Genomic DNA, 23,548 nt, shown 5'->3' with positions numbered 1-23,548 from the left:
CTAAGAACTTGTATTTTAAGAAACATAAATAGTTCCTTCTACAGTAAGCCGTCAACCATAGGATCTATTCAATTGTGCCTGTATTTAAGCTGGCTCACTTCCAAAAGACGCCGTAACACAAGTGACATCAGGTCAAGAAACTTTAGAGGTAGAATAATTGATGAGCGTATGATACTAATAGCTGCGGTTAACCAAACGACCTTGCAAGATACCCTGCCAAGAAAAAATAATAATATAAACATTTCAATTGTATAGTTAGGGTATATATAACTTTTATAAGGGTCACGTGACTGCGACAGGAAGTCTAGCCATTAGCATTGATTGTGACACGCTTGTTTGGCTTCGCGAGGCACGGACGTTCACTGATACTCGTTTGATATATAAGTACAATTTTAATATGTACCTTACTTTGATATTATTTTACATAAGAAACGGGTACGAATTCGTGAAAAGTTAGCCCTGCTAATTTGTCTTTTAAAGTTGATTTTATCAAATATCATTTCTAAGTAGATTACCTTGTAAAGTAAACCTTCGTTGCAAATTTCAGCTTTCTAGACTCAGTAGTTTTGTCTGTGCGATTAGTCAGTCAGGACAAATAATTTTATAAGTATAGTAATCTTTTATTTAAATACTACAATGTAGTCCATTTCTATACGATTTTTTATCATAAATCGTCCATTGAGCGTGATTGAGTAACAATTGTTCAAACTTTCATAATATTAGTGAGATAGAAAATAGTGTAGAATATTTTTAGCAAATTGTTTTGTCGTGTTCCTTTACCGATACAAGTGAAGCTAAAGTGCATTATCGCTAACAGCGCTTCGCTTCTGTTCCCTAATTGACCTTACAGCCAGCTCTTTCAACCGCTGTATGGAGTTAACTCAAATTTTATGTGTGCAACTCGATTCAGTTAAAGAATGCGATAAAATAGAAAATAAAAGTGATCAAAATATGCTATTAGTCATTTCCGTCAATGGTTCTTGTGTTTGGACAAAACAAGAACATACAATTGACGATTGTCACGTCAATAGTCCAAATTTAAAGCGGGTGAAATTAAGAAATGCAGCGCTTAAACGTGCTGCATTCTCTGGTATAAGTTTTTTTTTTATTATTAGTTTAGTAGTATATCCAGTTTGGCGTTAAAACAGTCTCATTTTTTAGTATAGACGATTTAATTAAATTCACTTGTTTGAGAGTGTGTCAAATCTTGTAACTGTTTTGTGAACGGGTTTGGCCCAATCGATTTGGATGAAATGTTGCACAAACTTTTTGTGCTGATAACGATAAAATCTACTATGAAAAATGAATTATATATGTTATTGATAATAGATTGGTAAACTGGAAAATGACTCGCTTGGGAAGTGGGCACCATTACTCATGTATATTGAAAGAAATATTAATCATCCCTTTATGACCAATGCCCCAATGTTACCAACATTCAATCACGATGATGTTATGTCTCCAATTCTTGTTGTTACACTGGCTCAATCGCCCAAACCGGACCACAGCGGTTGAATATAAGTAGAAGGATTTAAGTAAACTTATTATTATTCCGTTGTAACCGTAATTATTTCTTTTTTTTCAGTTGTGAATCACATTGATTTGCAGACATGAACATTATTAATAAAATAAAATAGAAATTCTATAGAATATTGTTTTATTATTATCTGCATAAGTAACCTTAAAACTTATAAGTATATATGCTTTAATAAAATTCATTTGCACAAAAAATAATATGAAACACATATTTACTTCTTTGGCTACGCTACAAAAAACTTTTCCATATATTTGTTATGATAAAATTGTAAAAGGATTTTGAAAATATTTTCCTTTTACACGAGAATTTGTAGGAAATCCACCGATACCTTTGTGGGAAATGTTTTGGATTGCTACGTACATAAATATGTAGTTTTTTCCCTTTGCAAGAGAAAGCAATCTACTCTTTAACTGAAATTCTGGGGCCATCAACCTTTCGTCATTTATTGGGACGAAATTATTTTTATTGCCCGTCCTTTGACAACGTGTATCAGAATTTTATGAAACATCTATTGACTATGATTATAAGCTTATTAGATACTGTTTTGAAGATCCAACATATTATTACTATGAAATATTTATGCCGTAATACATGCTACTATTAAATGGATGTTATACATACCTAATGAAAATAAATTTTAACGCCGTCGCGCTAGTTTAAATATTTATTCAGTACAAAATAACTGCTCGGAAATATCCTAACAGTGGGCCCTCTTATCTTGTTGAGGACACTTGATGCTAGGGATTTGTGCAAGCACGTCTGGGTAGGTACCCACTCATCATATATCCATATAACCTTACGCCAAACAGCAATAGTTGGTTTGTGTTTCGGTCTAAAGGGAGAGTGAGCCAGTAGCTACAGGCACAAGAGACTTATGTCCCTAAACAAACCATCTGATGGTAAGTGGTCACGACTGCTCTTAGCCATTGGTACTTAAAGGAATGTGAATCATTACTCAAATCACCATCTCGATCAAATTTTGAAAGTAATGGTTTGGATGGATGGTTTGTTTGCCAGTCCGCCTACCTATATGACGTAAAAAGCAATAGACGAAGCAGAACCTCTTCCTACACATACAATTTTCCTCGACTAACTTTACCTTTAACACAAGGTGAGATATACCCAAAAATAAAGTATGAGAAACCGGCCTTATCTACTCCCATCGTAATTCCTTTCACGGTGTTCTAACTAAATGAAACTACGCATCAAGAATTTATCTCTTGAAAGCATACTAAAGATTAAATAATAAGATTTCTCATTAAATTATAATTCGCGGTAATGGAGTAGACTTTCCTTTGATCCTAATCAGCCCTCAGAATCTTTTCGAGATGCGTGTAATTAACTAAGCCGTTTTATTTGATTTGTTAAGCGAATTTGCTCTTGGTGTGTCTTATTTATGTATACACACATACACGCATAAAGATTATGTCTCTACGAGTGTGTACGTATTCACGTATACATACATAGATATGTATGTATGAGTATTTGTACGTCTGGAAGGATTTAATAAGTAATATGCTTAATTCGAACAAATTTAATGTTTTTCATTACAATTGTTAAGTAGAACAAAGACAGGGTTTCGAAGTTTTTAATCAAAATTGAAGGTGAAATGTGCTCTACTTCAAATCACTTATGATTTGTTTTTGAAGTCGTGTTACAGAATTAAATTAAATGTAAAGAAGTAATCAGTTGCAAGTGTACTACTATCGGTTTCAGAATATTCAGGCATTTATAAGTAATACCCCTTTTATAAATAGGAATTTTGTACGGCGGTTTTGTTGGGCGAACCACAAACACTTATCCGTTATTCTACCGGCAAACATCAATACGGTGTCCGCTATTGCTATGTCCGGGTGTAAAGACAGTATAATTACACACATGACACAAAATTATAGATTTTTTATACTTCTTGCAGTGCCAGAGACCATGAGCGAATATAGCGATGGTCATTTTCCATCTAATTTAAAAATAAACGTTTGAAGTTGTAAGGAAATAAAATAAATGTATATTAAATAGATTTTATTATTCCACAGAAAAACGGAAGACCTGGAGGACGAGTTTAACACAATTCCGCTGAGCGCGAACGGAGTCCACAGCGCGGGAAACGCGGTCTAGATGGCCAAGGATGGTTACACACTAGCAAGATTAGAAGACATTTACATTTATTATTGTAATTATTCATAATATAATTCGTTGAAATGAATGACTAACGAAAAAAAAACTTTATTACTTTTTTCTTTTTAAAAATTCGTTTGGAAAAAGAAAAACTAAACGTCATGAGATGAAGAAGGTTTTACTTTCATCTGAATGAATCATGGCAGAAGTTTGAAAATTATATGAGAAAAAAATGTACATTTGAATGTCAGTGAGTTGTAAATAATGGGAGTCGTCAAAACATTTTGTTTCGTATTCGGATTTCACACAAAAGAGGTGGCTCCCGTTTCCGTTGTTTTTACGGTTAAAAGTTATAGCGGAGAGTTTTGTGAAAAACTTTTATTATGCGATGAGTTTTATGTGTTCTGACTGTTTTTTTAACAGCTAAATAATACCAAAGAGATTCTTACTATGTATAATGTTGCTAGTGTGTAAAGTATCCTTAGTATTTCGTATTAAAAATTTGTCTGCGAATGTACAGAAGATGCACTCAAATTAAAAATAATGAACTCTGTACATTGACAGATAGTTTTAAGTTGACTTATTTATTTTCAAAATATCTACATTCTCTAAAAGCTCTAGATGTCTAGACGAAGTGTTTTGTAAGTCAATACAAAATCATTAAAAAAAAAAACATTTACAAGCAAAATAAACCCGCTTTAATCCCTATAAATGAACGCACTGGTTCATTAAAATAATACCGTTTCCCTTAGGGTATGATTACACGGAATTAAAATTCACACGGGAATTATTCAAGTACGTAGCTTCAAACATGTGTCTGGATTTAAATGAGTAAAAGCTTGCTTTACATTTTTTAATTGAATCATAAATAGTTTTATAGTAATAAAATGCTTGTTATATCTCAGATAAAAAAGTAATTTATTTAGTTTCAAAATTAATCCTTAAGTTCTACTAAGAATATGACGTAGCGTACATAATTTGAGGCTGAAATGACACATTTTTACAGAATAATTTTGCAATAAAAGCATTATATCCACTCTGTATGAAGCTACTGCTAAATCTGCGTTTCCATTGCAGCGAATTGGCATTTTGAGTTGTCAACACGTTGGTAACAGAAATAGTCAACTAAAATTATAACAATGTGTTTTTCAAGTTGCAAATGCAGAAATTGCCATTTGACGGAGACGCAGTATAACATCTCGTCAAGTGTGATCTAGCCTTAATCGTAGATGACTAGATACTAAGTAAGGACTGATAATAATATTGAACACTCGATAAAATGCAATTTTCATTTCGCACATAATACACTGCCTATTTTAAATGTTACGTCAATTATCGGTTATGTTTTTAGATGTTTAACTTTCTTTTTTTTAATCGAAATTATCAATGTTTTTGTATTCGGCAAAATCTGTATAGAACCTGTAATGAATAAAGGCACTCTCTATATATATTCGATATTTTATTTTTCAAATCCTTTACTGACAGCAAAATTCAACAGAACGTGATTTTTTATAGTTTACTTAGGCAAAGGTGCAAGGCCTCTTGATGGTAAGTCGCCACGGCCCATAGACATTAGCGCTGTAAGAAATATCAGACATTCCTTACATCGCCAATGCTCCACCTAGCTTTGGAGCAAAGAGGTTATGCCTTTTGCCTGTAGTTACACTGTCTCATTCCCCCTTTAAATCCCAACACAACAATACTAAGTATTATTGTTTAACAGTAGAATATCTTATGACTGAGTGAAACCTACCGAAACAGACTTGTTCAAAGCTTTACCAAAAAGTTACATATAGAATATTGACAAAGTCGTGTCGAGGAGAATGATTTAGAACTTATGCCATAATGCTCCTTCACTTCAATTCAATTCTACTGATTTTAAAATACTTTCTGGTGATAAATCCGTTATTCCTCACGATAAATTTTAAACACACGTTTCACATATGAGTAACTCAATTGTGCTTACCCAGATTTGAATATGTGACCTTCAGTTAAGAGTCACGTTCTGTCTGCCATCTGGTTCCCATGTAAGTCTAATTTGAATTATGCGCAGTAAAACGTATTATAGGCAGACATAGTGTCATACCGACCTCTTCGTTACAAAGTACCTAGTCACCGTGTCAATGTATGCGATCTATGTGATTATTACACGTTGGGACTGTTGTGGGTCGACGTACATTTAGTGGAATCAGTATTATTATGACTCATGGTCTTTTAGACTAAAGTAAATGCTTTTTATTATACTTTCGATAGTATATATAGGTATCTACAACGGTCGTCTTTTTTCTAAAGGAGTTTATTTTCTAATCTTCGGTATAGTCTTATGGGTCACGACGTCGTAACTGCGGCTTGGAGTTACGACGTTGTGACCCATGCGTGCTCACTAATAAAAAAAAGAAATTATTGAGTACGTATTGTTTTTTACTAATTTATTTTGTGTGATATAGTTTCACGATTAAATAATTTCAATTTTCCAATTGACTAGTTAATTAATACCAACTTTACAAGCAACAATATCAGTAATACGTATCTCCGATCAACTGTCAGCGTGCACCGCCATTTTTTATTGAGGCTTGGTAAACGATGACGTCTCGTCCGTTGCGCGTCGTGTTTACAAATATTGACAGCGATGCCAGCGACGTCATAAACAAGCGTGCTTGATACACAATAAATATAATTTTTGGCGATCTCCGTGGTCGAGTAGTGTGTACACCGGTTTTCATGGGTACGCTACTCCCGTCCCGGGTTCGATCTAGGCAGAGTCGATGTATAAAAAGTTCATTAGTTTTCTATGTTGTCTTGGGTCTGGGTGTCTGTGGTACCGTCGTTACTTCTGATTTACCATAACACAAGTGCTTTAGCTACTTACATTGGGATCAGAGTGATGTATGTGATGTTGTCCATTATTTTTTTTTTAATAATTTTATGACATACTTAGCGACAAAAGCATATCTGAGATGTCATTATATACATGATGAAGGAGACGGTTCCATATTTGAACAGCTTTAACAAGAAAGGACTTAGGCTGGAAAGTGTAGGAGGCTATATATTATTGCTCAAATGTTCATACGCATCACATAGAAGGGTTGTTTATATCAGAATAATATGTATAGAGAATAAAAGTAAATATGAGGATCCGTGGAAGTTGATTCCGGAGCTACTTGAGTTTATTGCAATATCGGACTAAACTCAAGTAGGGATTCTTGGGAACCCAAATATAAATCGTACGAGCTTACCTAACCTCAGCAAATAAAAATATTGTGATATCGTAAAATAGCGATGAAAAGACAGACACTTTAAAAAATATATGTAGAGGTCACGAGACGCTCAGCAGGTGTGTTAAAACGTAATCGTTAGTTATTGAAAGAAGGAAATTGAAAAATAAATATGGATTAAAATTGTTTAAAACATAGTTATTACAATAAAATAAATATATATATTTTTTGTTTAAGACCCGAGATGGCCCAGTGATTAGAACGCGTACATCTTAACCGATGATTTCGGGTTCAAACCCAGACAAGCACCACTGAATTTTCATGTGCTTAATTTGTGTTTATAATTCATCTCGTGCTTGGCGGTGAAGGAAAACATCGTAAGGAAACCTGGATGTGTCTAATTTCAACGAAATTCTGCAACATGTGTATTCCACCAAACCGCATTGGAGCAGCGTGGTGGAATATGCTCCAAACCTTCTCCTCAAAGGCAGAGGAGGCCTTTAGCCCAGCTGTGGGAAATTTACAGGCTGTTAATGTAATGTAAATATATTTTTATAATGATTGTATACTTTATGTAGAGAGCGGCGGCGGAGGGATGCGGAGAGCTATGACGGAATAAGTAAGAGTCACGCCGTTTCCCGTCACGTCATACGAGTCCGTTTTACATTCAAAGCGCGCCAATAGATTTTGTTTTAAAATTTTCTTTTAAAGAAGACTTAACAAGATGTAGTTCCCGTAAGACTACTTTATATAAGCCAAAAATAAAACTACGACTAACTTAAAACTAATTAATTCTATGATTAATATAATCACGCATCATCTTATAGAGCATTTTTGCTACTGCGAATGTCAATATGATGTTTGCTAGTCCTAACGTCCTGGTTACCTTAATTCGGACACACTCCGTTAATATGAGATATACATCTTCTTCAATACTCGGGCAATCAAGGCAATTGGGGGTATATTTTCAAAATTCTAATTGATATAACGGCCAGTGTCCAGAGCGGAGTCGGTAATTGCATCTTGCATATATACTAATAATGTCTATCCAAAAGATATAAAGCGTGCCAATGGAATATGTTACACATTTAAAATCATACCTATTTTATATGATCGTATTAATTTTAGTCGTTTAATAGCTGATTCGAGTTATAACTGCTTTGGTATTCGTTAACACAAGGCGTTATTAACTACTACAATAAGTGTGTATACGTAAAAAAAACTCTAGGTAAGGCGATTATATTTAGTACCACAGCACTGTAACGATTCACTTCGTATTTCACTTGTGGAATGTCGAAAATCGACTTAATTTGTTACGCTAATTTAGTGCGTAGTACATATACGATTAAATGTTACTGTTAATATTATTAATGTCACATATCACTTTCGGAAAGCTTAAAATCGTGTTCTACGGTGAGTTTCTAGTTTGGTCTTACAGAATAACTCCTGATCGGATAACGTCATTATGAACGTATTCCTAGCGCAGTCAAATATTTGACCAGCGAGGGAGTAACTATCGAAGTTTTTTTTCCCAATTCACTACTCGAACTGTAAGAATGATGAATCAGCTTATTGGATTGTTAAATGAAAACCTTTTTGCGTTTGAACATCATTTACAGTCTATTTTATATTTTTCTATTTATTACAGGAACGCAGATTGCTTATGAATGTATTGGTATATCGTATAGAAAACTCCTTTCTACAGTTTAAATTTAAGTATTTATTAAAAATACACAACCATTATTTTATGAATTTTAATTATCTTTGTGGTCATTTAGAAAACGTCCGCCATTTTATTTTTATAAAACTTCTTTTATTTTAAAATCCCGCCAAAACTACTTATTCTTTTTCCACAGATAATAAAATCTTACATCGGATCATAAGCCGTTTAACAAAAAGTTCGATTCGAAATAAAAATATAATGTTTTGAAATATAAATTAATTAATAATTAAAATTCTAAATCATAATTTTACAAATTATTATGATTTACTTACAATGGTGGGTAAACTAATAAATTAAAAAAAAAATATCGTCATAAGCTGTTTCTTTTATTGAAAAAAGGTTGACTGATTGGCAAATGGACTATATGGTAATTTTTACTTGGTGGTAGGACTTAGCCCGCCTGGGTAGGTACCACCCCCTAATCAGATATTCTACCGCCAAACAGCAGTAACCAGTTTTGTTGTGTTCCGGTTTGAAGGGTGAGTGAGCCAGTGTAACTACAGGCAAGGGACACAATATCTTAGTGCCCAAGGTTGGTGGCGCATTCGCGATGTAAGTATGTTTAATATTTCTTACAGCGCAATTATCTATGGCCGATGGTGACCTACATGGTGACTTACATCATCAGGTCCATTTGCTCTAATAATTAATGTGCACTATTACGTACGTAATTAGTGACGTACTAACGAAAATCGTGTCGTTTCACAGATTGGGAATTTGTATTAGCTTTTGTTGCTTTACTATAATGTGCTGAGTGTTCCATATTTTTTTTATATTCTGAGATTCGTGACTAATTTCTGACTGGTCAACTAAGATCATGCGTATCTGGGGCAACTTCGTTCACTCTTACGCAAACCATTATAGTGAAAGTAAGTTTACTAACTGTACATTCATTTCGGCGTAGTTTTCATCGCTCCGATAGCCGTGATCGTCTAGTGGTTAGGACCCTACGTTGTGGCCGTAGTAACCCAGGTTCGAATCCTGGTCACGGCAGCGTTCAGCTGTCATGGCGGAGTAATATTTTTTACATTTTATTTTACCGTAAAAAGTATGCTATTGTGCTGTTTATATATTTTTATCTAATAGTACCTGGCAGATAAACGGACACATTATAATTTATATATTTATATATATAATTTCACTGGTATGTGCAGTTAGGTATAGCATCCTTTGAGAATAACCGCAACCTCCAAAATCGCTCAGGACGACATCGTCATCACTAATCTAAAAAAGTAAAAAAAATTATATATGTACATAAGTACAAATAATAAATCTATCTAGGTACTTATAAATAATTTCCAAAAAGAGAACACATATATATGATCTAATTATTATATATTTTTTATTTTGTGACGTCAACTTGGTTTAAAATAGATTCAGTTTTTATGATAATTAAGTCTATCCCAATCAAAGATAACTTATATCAATTACTTTGAGATTTAATTGATATGATAATGAACATATGGTCTGTCTGTCTGTCGCTCTCTTACTGCCAAACCAATGAACCGAATTTGACGAAATTTGGTATGACGCAAACTTGAACTCCAAGGAAGGATATAGGCTATTATTTGCCTAACACAATCACAACCAACCACAAAACGGCAGCGAATTCGCGGGCGACAACAAGTACTGAGACTGGGTGTTAAAAAAAAGATGAATTAGCTGATAATTCAAAAGTTTAATGGTCTATTTTGTGATACCATACAATGCTTATATAGCTAACCATAAAATACATCCAGATATACATTTTACGTTTTTAATATCGGTAAAAATGCAAAAATGCTTTGTGAAAACATGAATGGAAAAAATCTGGACGATTGGCACTCAAAGATAAGGTATGCTTTGATATAAAAAATCCGTATTATTTCAAATATGTTTTCGATAAAGCCATTTTAAGCCAAGGAACTAAGAAGACTTGAGACGAGTTATATCGTTGATATGTCGTGCGGCTATTACTAAGGTTGTGATATTATTTCACTAGAGATATTGTCTCAAACACATACAATATCACGTGTCAATTTTACTTAAATTGTAATTTCACTGAAATATTCCGTGTCATTGGGCTTAATATTGTGTTTGATAATTTTACTTGAAGGGCATTTTTCATCAGCAACCTTTGATGGTGAAGTAGTCTCTGGTTGGTCCGCTTTAATTATAACTTTTTATTTATGGTAGTAAAATTGTCATCTATATTAATATTATAAATACGAAAGTAAACCTGTCCGTCTGTCTGTTGGTATTTCATGGCTAAGCCACTGAACCAAATTTGGTGATATTTGGTACGAAGTTTGAATTCCAAGGAAGGAAGGCTTTTCTACACCTAATGAAAAACCCTTCAAATGGCTGCGAAGCCACGAATAACCACTAGTTAAAAAAAAAAAAAACTAGTTAAGAAACCAGCGAGCCGTCCTAGAATTTTGTGTTGCTACAACGTTTTTTTTCATTTATTACATATATTTTTATATATTAGAGAATAATTCGGAGAATTTAATTTATTTTAAGTGTGTGTATAAAATTGTAGAATTTTATATCACAACTTTGAAAATAAACCTACGATACACGTAGAATGAGGCGTTTTGTCGTCCATTTGTTAGCGCCGTATGCTCACTTCCAGTTTTATTATCGGTGATTTCTTTGTCGATAAAGGCACGATTCACTTGAATTGCTTCATTTTTCTCGTAATGTATAGTTTTTATGATATCTCCTTTATCGAAACGTTTTTATGTGGATTTCGTAGGTCATTTCATTCTATGGTCAGAAATAAATTACACCTGGCATCGATTTGGAATACAATTTGGGTGATTTAAAAGATTGAACATTGTTACTTGTAGCTGTTTCAACTTCTTAACGTAATGAATACGTTAATAAGTTGAAACAGCAGTACCATTCTTTTAGAACACACTTCACATCTCACTCGTGAAATATTCATAATGGTCTTACCGTGTTACGTGTATCCTATAATTTTGAAACGGCATCCTTTAAATTTTATAATATATCAATGTCGAGTTAATCGTACCGAATACGTCTACAGGTTTTTATATCTGAAAACCTATTTTTGCCGGGGAAAATAAAATCTGTTTGTACAAAGATAATGTGACTTGTATGTGTATTTTAAGATTACATTGATACGAAACGACCCATATATCCTACTTTACTTTACTATATTTTTGTTAGATTTATCGAAAATATAGTCAACCACTTATTATAAAATCATAAAAGTAATATACTTCAATGTAAACGACAGGTTAATCATAGAAAAAGAGGTATATATTTTAAAATACAAATGTAGTTACTCTCTAACTCGGTTCCAAGATTATTAGTCAAACACGTCACGAGGAAGGTGTGCTAATAACATTTTAATGTCTAGGGTAAAGATGCCTTTTTTTTCTCGCTGGAAAAACGCATTACGCGTTTCCCCCAGTAAAGTGGGGTGTATGTGGGAGCCGCCGGTGTCCAGGACTGCGCTAAGTACACCGGAATACCTACTAAAAAACCAGCGCTCCGTCTTTTCAGCGGGCGCCTCAGGATCGCTTTCGCATGCGACTGTGACGATGGGTAAAGATACATATTAAGACCATTAGCCAATTTTTATTTTAAAACTGGTTTCAACTTTAGCTTCGAGAAAAATATATTGATTTTACAAATAGGCTTTTTAGTTAGGGTAGTCGTCTAAATCTTTTTATCGATCATCATACTATAAGACCACCGTAATGTTGAAAGACCACTTAGCTGCTATCATTGGACTAAGACACTTTAAAAAAGAAGGAAATAGTCATCAGGGAATTGATGTTTTTTACAACGTCAATTCCAATATATAAGCCATATTGGCATTTCATATAATATGCTTGCCTCATTATCAACCTCTTTGATGCTTATAAAACTTTTAACGTCAGTTTCGAACTATGTTACATAAACCTATAGTTTGATCGCTGTAATTGGATGGGTCCAATCAAAAACTTTACCCCAATTCTTTTGATGGAACTTCGGTGGTGTCTTAAAGGCCCATGAAAGGTTTACAACTTCATTGGCAACATAGTGTATATATGTGTGTATGTGTGTGGTTTAGAATAGAATAAATATAACTATCACTAATATAAATATCACTATTCTACTCCAACGACACAACTTTATAATGAAACAAAAATATTGAATATATCACAACTATACACATAATATACATGCATTCTAATTAAACAAATTAAATCAGGTTCCATTCAATCAGAGATAAGGATTTGTGAGAGACCGCATATTTCGAATTTAATGAATAAATATAAACTTCATATTGATAATGTAAGAACTAATTATGATAAAAAAACAATTCTGTTTGAGGGAGTACAGCTGTTCAACAAACTACCAGATGAAATAAAACTATGTGATAGTACAGGGATGTTTAAAGTCAAATTAAAAAATCATTTAATATCCTCGCTATAGTAAATAAAGCCTTTTATATCCAACGGCCCAGATGTTAAAACTGTTTTCTTGCAAACGTATAGAAATGTTCATTGTATCTCATTTTAAGTGAATGGTAAATACTTTTGAGAAATAAAGTTCTTTCTACCAATAAAAAAAAGGTCGAGGATCCGGTAGATGTAAATCGTTGAAATTGATAGTTAACCAAATAATTTTTAATCAAAGTTTATAAAATGTATAAGTTATCAATATTAAAATAAAAATCAAGTAAAAGAAATAAAAATATATAATAAACGCCACGCACGCACAAAGGAATGGATAGCAATGATTGGAGCGTCATACCGTTTGCCGTCATGACATAAGAATCCGTCTTACCACCGATGCTAATAGATGTTTCATATCAAATACATGAGATTATAAATATTAGTACTGATATTCTTTCGATTTCAAGATATATAAAATAATAAACTTCATTAATAAGATCTAAATTCATAATATTTATTATTATTTATTGAATTTAACAACAGTACAATGATTGTAGCTGTGTTGTTAATATTATATTGATACATTGATGTTTTAGGAGCTTTGATGTCGAGGAGTCGTAAAACTAATATTTCGATACGAGAGATAATTAAAAATATTTTTTAATTTATTTCAAAGCTCGAGTCCAACAATAGCAACCGAACCCTATAGACAAAAAATGAATAAATCATACATTGTGTGAATATGCAAGATTTTATGAAAAATACTAATATTAGATATTACCAGGGTCACAGTTTAATTTAGATTTCAGTCAATTCGTAAAACGGCTCTTACTTGGTTTGTTTAACACCTTCAGGCTAAATTTACTAGCTTAAATTAAACTCGGTGCTGGAGAAGAGTCACGTAGCCGTCTTAATAGACGTCTTAAATTTATGTAATTCGTTAAAAAGTTAATAATCCTGAACCAAGCTGCTTTTACATACTTACAAAAAAAATGTTCGTGATATAATTTCTAAGTGCTTTGCGTTTGGGTTTTGTCCGGGTCAGATTTGGGTGGAAATCACGCATTCACCAATTTTATTACCAAACAATAATACCTTGTATTGTTTCTGTTTGAATGATGAGTGTGGAAACACCTCAGGATCTCGTGGTTGGCGCGTTTTTCGGTATAAAAACTTTTTAATTCTTATAGTACCAATTACACGGACGAAGGTGATTATTTAACATCCATAGGAATATTTTTAACAGATAAAGTGATTCAAGAGGAAAGTTTATACGTATAATATATGCATAATATATAAGGGTAATATTGATAATTTTAGAGGTTTCTAATGTGATGTTTAAAAGGTCTACAAAAAAGTCCGAAGCGGTATATGTCTATCGCTTAGAGATAACCCACAATAACCATTTCTTATCCTTTACTTTTTACGAGAAATAATGGTTTATTTACGAAGCAATTTTAAAAATTATAAGGGATTCTGTAGTATACTTAGTAGCAGCATTGCACCCGTGCGAAGCCGGAGCGAGTCACTAGTATATATATATTATACCTAATTATCATCCCTCTAATCTGAAGCTCAGAACAAAAACAGTTCCATATTTATTTTAAACGTGAAGGACTAGTTCTATGAACTGAAAGGCAATATGTTGCCTAGTTGTTTCCAGCAATGATATGAGTGGTATCACTCTCCCATTAGATATAAAATATATATATATGTATATCAAGAGCCTTTGTGTCGTTGCTTACTAGTGGACTTAATGTACGAGTAATTATGAGCACAAGGGACATTATAATTTGTAGCTCCCAATGGGCATTACTCAGACAATATAAAGCACTAGCTAGACTCCCCAACTCAGTCTGGTAAATCAAGGGTTTATTATAATAAATATATATATATATATCGCAAGAATAAGTGGCGATTTGGTTAATATATTTCTTTATTATTCTGCTTTCTGGTTCTGACGACTATTAAGTACAAAACCATAATAATCTCCATAAAACATTGGGTATTCAAATTTATTAATTCTATATAAGCATTACTCTCATTGAAGTTAAAGTATAAATGCCACTAGTTCGAAATACGTTACCAAGTAAGACCCAAGTACTACCAGCAAAAAACTTGTTTTTTTTAAATATATTGTTATTTATTATATTATGTACAGAAGGCGATCGTTTCAATGCCTTTGACTTGACTAATTTCGGGCTTAGGTTTTAGGTATAAAAACTAACCTTTGGCCTGTCTGGGGGTTCAAACTTGCTCCATAGCAAGAGAGACAATCAGACATACAAAGTTTCTTTCGCATTTATAATATTAGTATAGATAGTAAAATATTATAATTACTAACTTTTACGCATAAACCTCCTCCGTTCCTCAAATTTTTTTATAGCAAACATCTACTTTTTTCGAATTGCAATAATATTTTACTTGTACAAGTTTCAGTGCGCTTTGTCTTTCTGACGTAATATACCATAATCATCAACATCGCTTAACCACAATCCATTGCTGGAAATTCACCTTTCTCATTGCGCGCCGAAATTTCTGACTCTCCTTTTGTGTTTAGTCGGGTCCTACCACCATATTAATTTTATCAGTTCCTCAAGTTAGAACGTTGCGTTTCTAAATAATCTTCTTAACATATTAAAAGGTACGTTTATATTTGTATGTCGATCTTCTTCGTGTTTCTAAATTTTCCATCCGATTCTTTTGAAACTTTTTCTCGTACACCTGCAATTAATTCTTGCTCAAAAAGGTCACGAAATTTTCTTTTTATAGTATTTTAATTTATACATATTTTAATATAAAAGTTTCACGTAGACCTTTATTCTACTCGTGCGTAGCCGGGCTTATTTAAAAATATACAAAAAATATATAATAATTTGTTAAATGAAAATTGGAAACAAAATTATTTCAATTAGTTATTAGTTTATTGAATGAAAAAAAAAAATGGTTTTGTGACTAGGTTTGAATTAGCAATTTAGTTAGTCGTCGTTAATATTCAAAGAATTAAATGGAGACTAAGGCTCATATAAATCATGGTAATTTCGCTACTGGACCAATTGCAGAAAATTAATATGTAGACTTAAGATTAAAAAAAAAAAATACAACCAAAAGCTACAGTAATATTCGTAAAAAGACGACCAAAAATCAAGTGATGATTCAATTTTTTTTTACACAAAACAATTTAATAGAAATATAAAGATTAAAAAAAACCTATATAAATGGCATGGCAAAAATAAAAAATATATTTAGGTATGTTAGGTAGTTTTCCATACGAATACTACTGCATGTTATCCGTGATAAGCGAGGGCGATGTGATGTCTAGAGCAAGATATAAGTTGGTCGAACTTGATCAATTTCGTCCGTTAACGTGGTCTCATTTTAAATTTATTATAAGCATAGTATCCCAGTAGCAATCATTTGACATAATCAACAAGAGTTCCGTGGAACAGTTACTGATCAGACCAGGGTTGCTCAGTCCCAAATTTCCTTCCATTTGAAGTCTGAAGCTACAAAGATTTATATCCCATCAGGTTATCGTCATAAAAACAATACAATGAACTATCCATTATTAAAAAAAAATGGATTTCTTATCCAGTCAACAATTCGCTATTTCATTCGTAGTATAACAAATATTTTTCTTAAATCTTTCAAGATTGGATATTTTATCGCCTTACTTGGTATACTCGGATAACCAGGTCCTCCGGGATCCAGAATTGAAGATAATATTTTTCTTCGTAATTTAATAACGCCTCTGTGGTGTAATAGATCTTGATGAGATATTGCATAAAGGAACGGCGTTGAAACCATATTATAATAACGTTGAAAGCAAAAATAGTTTCCGTATTACAAGAATTCTCTAATAGATTGATTTTTTAATATTTTATGATAGTACTTGTAGGCCGTCCCGAACTGGCGTCAAGTGAAATGAGTATTTTATTACGTGCCCGATTGCAGTTCCACTTACCGGGTCAAATCTAAATCATCCAGGGACCAAAGCACACACCAAAAAAATCATCCAAATTAATCTCGGTGATTGGGGCTGTGTGCAAGCCCGTCTGTACGGGTATCACCTACTCACCAGATATTCTACCGCCAAACAGCAATTTTTTCTTTCAATTATTCTTTTATTGATCAATTTCGTCTTCAAATCGATGGAAATTATTTAACGTGTTTCGTTTCACGTTATATCAGAAAATAGTAATTAATTCTTATTGCCATCGACAGTACGAATTTCGATACAACTCTTTGTAAGACTGACCTAGGGGTCTTTATTTGGTGGTTGGGCTTTGTGCAAGCCCGTCTGAGTAGATACCACCCACTCATCAAATATTTACCAAGATATTTGACTACCAAGCAGCATAACTTATTATTGTTGTGTTCTGGTTTGAAGGGTGAGTGAGCCAGTGTATACAGTATCCAGTATCAAGTTATACAGTAACTACAGCCACAAGGGACATTAGCTCCCAAGTTTGTTGGCGCATTAATGTGAGGTAAGGAATGGTTATTATTTCTTATAGCGCCAATGTCTATCGGCGGTAGTGACCACTTACCATCAGGCCCATTTATATAAAAAAACCGTTTAGATATAGATCAATTATAGGATTATATATTATATAAAGAAGTGCCACAGCAAAAGGATTTTTTCAAATAATACAAAATGGCCCTAGATTTGATTTTTTTTAACAAGAACAAAGAATACAAAACAAGTCTATACAAGCTGGTTAAATATACAGTATATTTATTAATTTATTCGATGAAAAATGCAAACTAAAAAAATAGAAAGGAAAAAAATAATTCATTCCGTATCTTGTCTCCGCATATCTCTCAACCAAGCCCGAGACGAGAGCTCTTCACGTAACGTGCGCAAAAACGAATGTTCAAAGTAACAGGGTATTCAACTACGTTTCAAGTAAAATAATTCTGAAATGTCATGTAATTTAGCTATACTAGTATAAAGCTGGATAGTTTGTTTGTTTGCATGCACAGATCTCATGGAGCAATATATTATCATATACACGCAGCGGCCTACGAAGGCTGAAGTATTTATGTTCAAATTTATAGCCAAATCTATGGATGTCAAACAATATTTTTACATTTTACATTAGCAGCCTGTAAATTTCCCACTGCTGGGCTAAGCCCTCCTCTCCCTTTGAGGAGAAGGTTTGGAGCATATTCCACCACGCTGCTCCAATGCGGGTTGATAGAATACACATATGGCAGAATTTCATTGAAATTAGACACATGCAGGTTTCCCCACGGTGTTTTCCTTCACCGCCGAGCAAGAGATGAATTATAAACACATTAAGCATATGAAAATTCAGTGGTGCCTGCCTGGGGTTGAACCCGAAATCATCGGTTAAGATGCACGCGTTCTAACCACTGGGCCATTACACTACAATTAGTGTTCTCGTTTGACAGCTGAGTTTAAGGTGAGCCAGGGTAATAACAGTAACGTGGGACATAGCATCATAGATCCCTTGGCGACACTTGACGGTGTAAGGAATAGTTAAATATCACTTTTTGGTTTTGGAAATTCCATATGGAATAGATCACTCTGAAGCGATAATGCCATTTGTTTTGTATGAAGAAATTCGAAAATCACCGCTGAAAACGAGCGTGAAATGTCAGAAAGTGATTGAGTGATCGACATTGACTATTATAATTATAGAATTTATAGGATACAAAATGGCGTATCACTGGAAGCCGATTGTCAACGTGTGAGATACGAAGAAAACTCCTACAGAATCGCGCAGCTGTTCGGAATGTAGATTATCATTGGTCTTGAGAAGTAATCTTCAAAATCGTCTATGCACAATTAAATTTATATTACACCTTACAAGGAAACCAGTGAATTTATACTGAATTTTTTACTTTTTCTTACAAGAATAGGGATACAAGAATAGGGAACTAAAAAAAATGGAGACATTTTCATTTTTCATTTATATCAGACTATATGAGTAATAATATTTTTTTATGAATATTTACTTATCAAACGACAAAGTTAAAAGCAAATAAGCTGTTTCTCAAAGTTCACTGGTACATAAAAGATCCCATTATAAAAATCGTCCTTTACTTTAAATTTCTAAAGCATTAAGAGCAAAAACATTACCTATTACATAAAAAATCTGCCGCGTAATACACAGAGTATCTGAATTGAAATTATTTTTCTCGATTTCAGAGAAAAATAGCAGAAATAAACTTAAATTAAATGAATTAGTACAAAACATTGAATACCAATTTACAAACAAATTATAACTCAATATTTTTTCGATGGGGCTTATTTTATTGGAGCCATATAGATTCAATGGATAGAATACCTATATTATAATGGGACGTGTTTATACATTCCGTGCTCGGTGGTGGAAAAAAATTAACCCTGTATCTGTCGTTTGTAATTTTGCTGAATGTACACGAAGTAACTTGGCGGAGTAAGTTATAACCTTATACTTAGTAGAAGATGTCTTTTGTCAAACAGTTGGACATAAAAATGCAATAGTAACAGAAATCATTTTCTTATTCCAACAAACAATGTTGCAGCAATCTATACTAATATATAAAGCGGAAGAGTTTGTTTGTTTGTTTGTTTAAACGCGCTAATCTCAGGAACTACTGGTCCGATTTGAAAAATTCTTTTTTTGTTGAATAGTCCAATTATAGAGGAAGGCTTTAGGCTATATAACATTACGCTGCGACCAATAGGAGCGCAGCGACAGTGAGAAATGTTGCAAAAACGGGGAAAATTATTCACATTTATGGACTTTCGATGCGTGCGCAGCATAAACGTTTTAAGTTACTCAAAAAATGTGTATGAAAGATATATTCCTCTTTTAATAATAAAAAAAAAGTCCGTGACACTATATGTCTATTTGTTAAGAGTGTGCTAGCAGGCGGGGCGCGGCGGCGGATGAGGGGGAGGCGGGTCAGCCCCGCCGCCGCGCTCGCCACTCTCACCCGCGGTGTAGTTCTGCGAAGTAGCAATGCACATAACGACTTAAAAAAATTAACATTCTTAATAGTTAAATTATTTATCAAAATTAGGTTTTGTTATCAGCTTATTTGCTCATTATTTTTTATCGTTTAAAATCGGTTACATTTAAATCATAATCTGCTGTAGTTTTAACTTACGATATAAGATAAAATTTCAATGAACATTCCTTCGTACTTTGCAAGTAAACAATTCAAACGTTTCACGGTATAAATAAGGTATAAAAATTACATTACACACGTAAAAAAGTTCAAAATGGCGAGCGATACTTTCACCGATGCAGATTAATCATCACTGAGAAAATAAATTATGCAAATAAGCAAATAGGTGAATATCGTTTAAAGTGACTACACAAATAAATTAGTAGTTCAATATTTCAAGTAATTTCTATTACGTTCAAGCATATTCAACACGGTTGTACTATAATCACCTTATGAAATAATAACACCAAAGGAGAAACAATCTAAACTTCTTATTGTTCGGTTTGTTTATCTTATTACGTTTAAGTTAATATTGTTTGTTTTCAACCGACTTCAAAAAGGAGGAGGTTATCAATTCGTCTGTATTTTTTTTTTATATGTCTGTTACCTCATAACTTTTCACTGGATTTTGATAAAATTTTTTTGTTTGAAAGGTAGTGCTTCCCGTGGGGCCCCATTTTAATTTTATCCTGTTACGATGATGGTATCCTTATGAAAACGATATAAGTCTTAAATGTGCATTATGTATGTGCGCGATAAATAGGTGAATAACTCAAAATTGTGCCAACCAATTTTAATGATTCTTTTTTTATTATAAAGGATATACTTCAAGGGTACTATGGTGAAAGTTTGGTAAGGTTCTGAGCATAGGATCCATGACAAAGTAACGGTACGGAAGGGAACGGAACAATTCTAAGGAGCACGTTAGCGATACTCGGCCGAATCTTTTAGAAACAAAAATTTTGACAAAAAAAAACCGACTTCAAAAGAGAAAAAAAATAATATGCTCTAAAAAGTAAAATATAATTGCTTATTATTCTACAACTTAATAATCAAGTAACTTATTCTACTTACCAATATGTAGGTACGTTCTGTGTTTCCACGCAAGGAGATAAGTATGTACCTACCCACTTTAAATCTAACTTAACACAAACCTATGAATAACAAACAATGATCACAATATTTTTTAGATTTATACTATGTAAAATGAAATTAAAAATATTTAGACTATTTAAAAGTCAGCTATTTAAAAGTTATTACGATAATATATTATAGTTAAAATTATTGTTATTTTTGGAGGCGGTGTCAGCCAAGGTAGGTTTGTAAATATATGATATACTCCAAATTTGTAAATCTGGTCTATCGATAAATACACTTCTTCTTGATGTTTTTTTAAACCCTATACGTACATAGTGGTCCTATATAATGACAGAAAATTGGAATCAAAATTGGGTGTTTAAGCAAACATGTCTACCGTCAGGTATTACAATTCATGAACTTTTCTCCTAATCCAAGACAAAGAAAAGTCATTCAGATTTACTATTACATTTCCTGTTGAACGTTTTGTTTGTTTTGGCAGAGTATGAATTTTGTTTGTGATTTATTTATTTACAATTGACTTTTTCTTTTGTCTTACATCCAGATGTCGATACACCTGCATCGAATTGTTAACAAAAAAAATATTCGCAATCGTACACTATTGTACAATATTTCTTTTATGTTTAAGAAAAGGGTTGTCATAATTGACCGTATAACAATAAGCAATAAAAACACAGATGTTGGTAATTTATTTAGACAAACTTTACCGGTAATTTTAAGAGGAACTAGAGCAGACATTGTAAGGTCTTGCCTTAAAAGTTCACCGTTATGGAAATTTGTCCATACCTTAAAACTATCTACGAATATGAGAGCACATTTGGGGGGAGGAAGTACAAATTTTCCTTCAAAGTTACTTTTAATAGGAGATGGAAAAGTACCTCATTCTGAAAATAAAATTGAAATTGATCGCGATTTAGGAGAAAAAGTGACTAGCATAGAGGATTTAATATCAAAAGTTTACCCTAATATCGTCGAAATAGAAAATAAAGATTACCAATGGATGTGTCAAAGGGCAATATTGGCGGCGAGAAATAGTAGCGTTGACGAAATTAACGACCTAATTTTAACCAAACTTCCAGGCGATATAACTACCTACACATCTATTGATAATGTAATGGATCAAGAAGATGCTGTCCATTACCCGCAAGAGTTTCTCAATTCTTTAAACCCGAGCGGCCTTCCACCACATTCCCTGAAGTTAAAAATAGGTGCTGCGATAATTTTACTCAGAAATCTTAAACCACCAAATTTATTTAACGGGACCCGCCTTCAAGTAAAATTCCTTCGCAATAACGTGATCGTTGCAACAGTTTTGACTGGTCCGGCAGTTGGTCAAACAGTGCTTATACCTCGCATCCCAATGATTCCAAATGATTTACCTTTTAATTTTAAAAGAATTCAATTTCCCATTAAGTTATCTTTTGCCGTAACCATTCATAAATTACAGGGCCAAACATTTAAACACGTAGGAATCGATTTACGTCAAGACTGCTTTTCACACGGCCAACTATATGTCGCGTTGTCAAGATCGGGTTGCGGGCAAAATCAGTATGTTCTTCTACCACAAGAAAATAAAACTAAAAATATAATCTACGCTAAAGTACTGTAAAACATATTATTAAATCTTATTGACAATTATAATAACAAAAACCAACGTGAGCAATCAAACGATAATCATGATAGTGTTTCCGACAACTACGCGAACGAAGTCGCGGGCACAGCTAGTATTAAATAAAAAGCATGGATACACGACTTGAAATGGACCACGCTCTTTAAAATGCAAATAATCGACGTCAGAGGGCGAAATCGATTCTGAATTACATGTTTTTTCGAATGACTTTGTTGCCACTGACGATGCTTATATGGATTTTCTACTTGTATGATGACCTGTTTCCGCATCAAGTTTAAGAAAATTTATATACTCGTAACTTTGGAGACCTTATATAAAGAGACAGATAGCTTAAAAACTAATTCATTTAAAACGTGTGTCATGTGATTTTATTATTAATATATATATATATATATATATATATATATATATATATATATATATATATATATATATATATATGTATATTTAATCGAAATACATAAATAGATAGAAGTCAAATAAAAAGAAACAATACAGAGTTCATATTGTTTTGTTTGATTATTATTATTGTGATTGCTTATAAATCCCGAATTCCTTGATTTACATCTCGGGTCGGGTCTATCAAAATTGCTTGGTTTCGAAGAATATCAAGAGTACTTAGACGGCCGTTGTTCTTTTGCCCCAGCGCTTGGTGTTTTCGTGTGTGTATAGCTGGTGTAAAATATAGAGGAATCAAGGTTCTTCTGTATTTGATATTCAATAAGTGGACATCATCATCGTTATATCATTGTACCACGTTCCACTTGATTGTGGTCATTTGTATGTATATTTTAACAATTAAACTTTTAATATTTTTATTTTGCATGTATTTTTGAGTTTTGCTAAATTTTCTAACAATGCAATGTAGGT

At 33.0% G+C, this 23,548-nt stretch overlaps 1 protein-coding gene and 1 non-coding gene across 2 annotated transcripts in view; both read left to right on the top strand.

The window, feature by feature from the left end:
- The window catches only part of LOC113394404 (uncharacterized), a 118,355-nt gene extending 113,255 nt beyond the window's left edge, over positions 1-5,100 (top strand). Inside the window, exon 9 of the mRNA XM_026631709.2 lies at positions 3,571-5,100. Coding sequence (XP_026487494.2) covers positions 3,571-3,652 — 82 coding nt within the window. The 3' untranslated portion in view covers positions 3,653-5,100. The remainder of the gene's footprint in view (positions 1-3,570) is intronic.
- A 4,411-nt stretch (positions 5,101-9,511) lies between these two features.
- Positions 9,512-9,583, top strand: Trnah-gug (transfer RNA histidin (anticodon GUG)). Its single transcript has one exon. It is a non-coding gene; the product is annotated as a tRNA-His (tRNA).
- Positions 9,584-23,548: the final 13,965 nt, after the last annotated feature.

The sequence above is a fragment of the Vanessa tameamea genome, chromosome 4, assembly GCF_037043105.1.
Source record: "Vanessa tameamea isolate UH-Manoa-2023 chromosome 4, ilVanTame1 primary haplotype, whole genome shotgun sequence".
Taxonomy (NCBI): domain Eukaryota; kingdom Metazoa; phylum Arthropoda; class Insecta; order Lepidoptera; family Nymphalidae; genus Vanessa; species Vanessa tameamea.
Note: the sequence above shows the minus strand (reverse complement) of the source record. Positions and strands in the feature narration are given on the sequence as shown.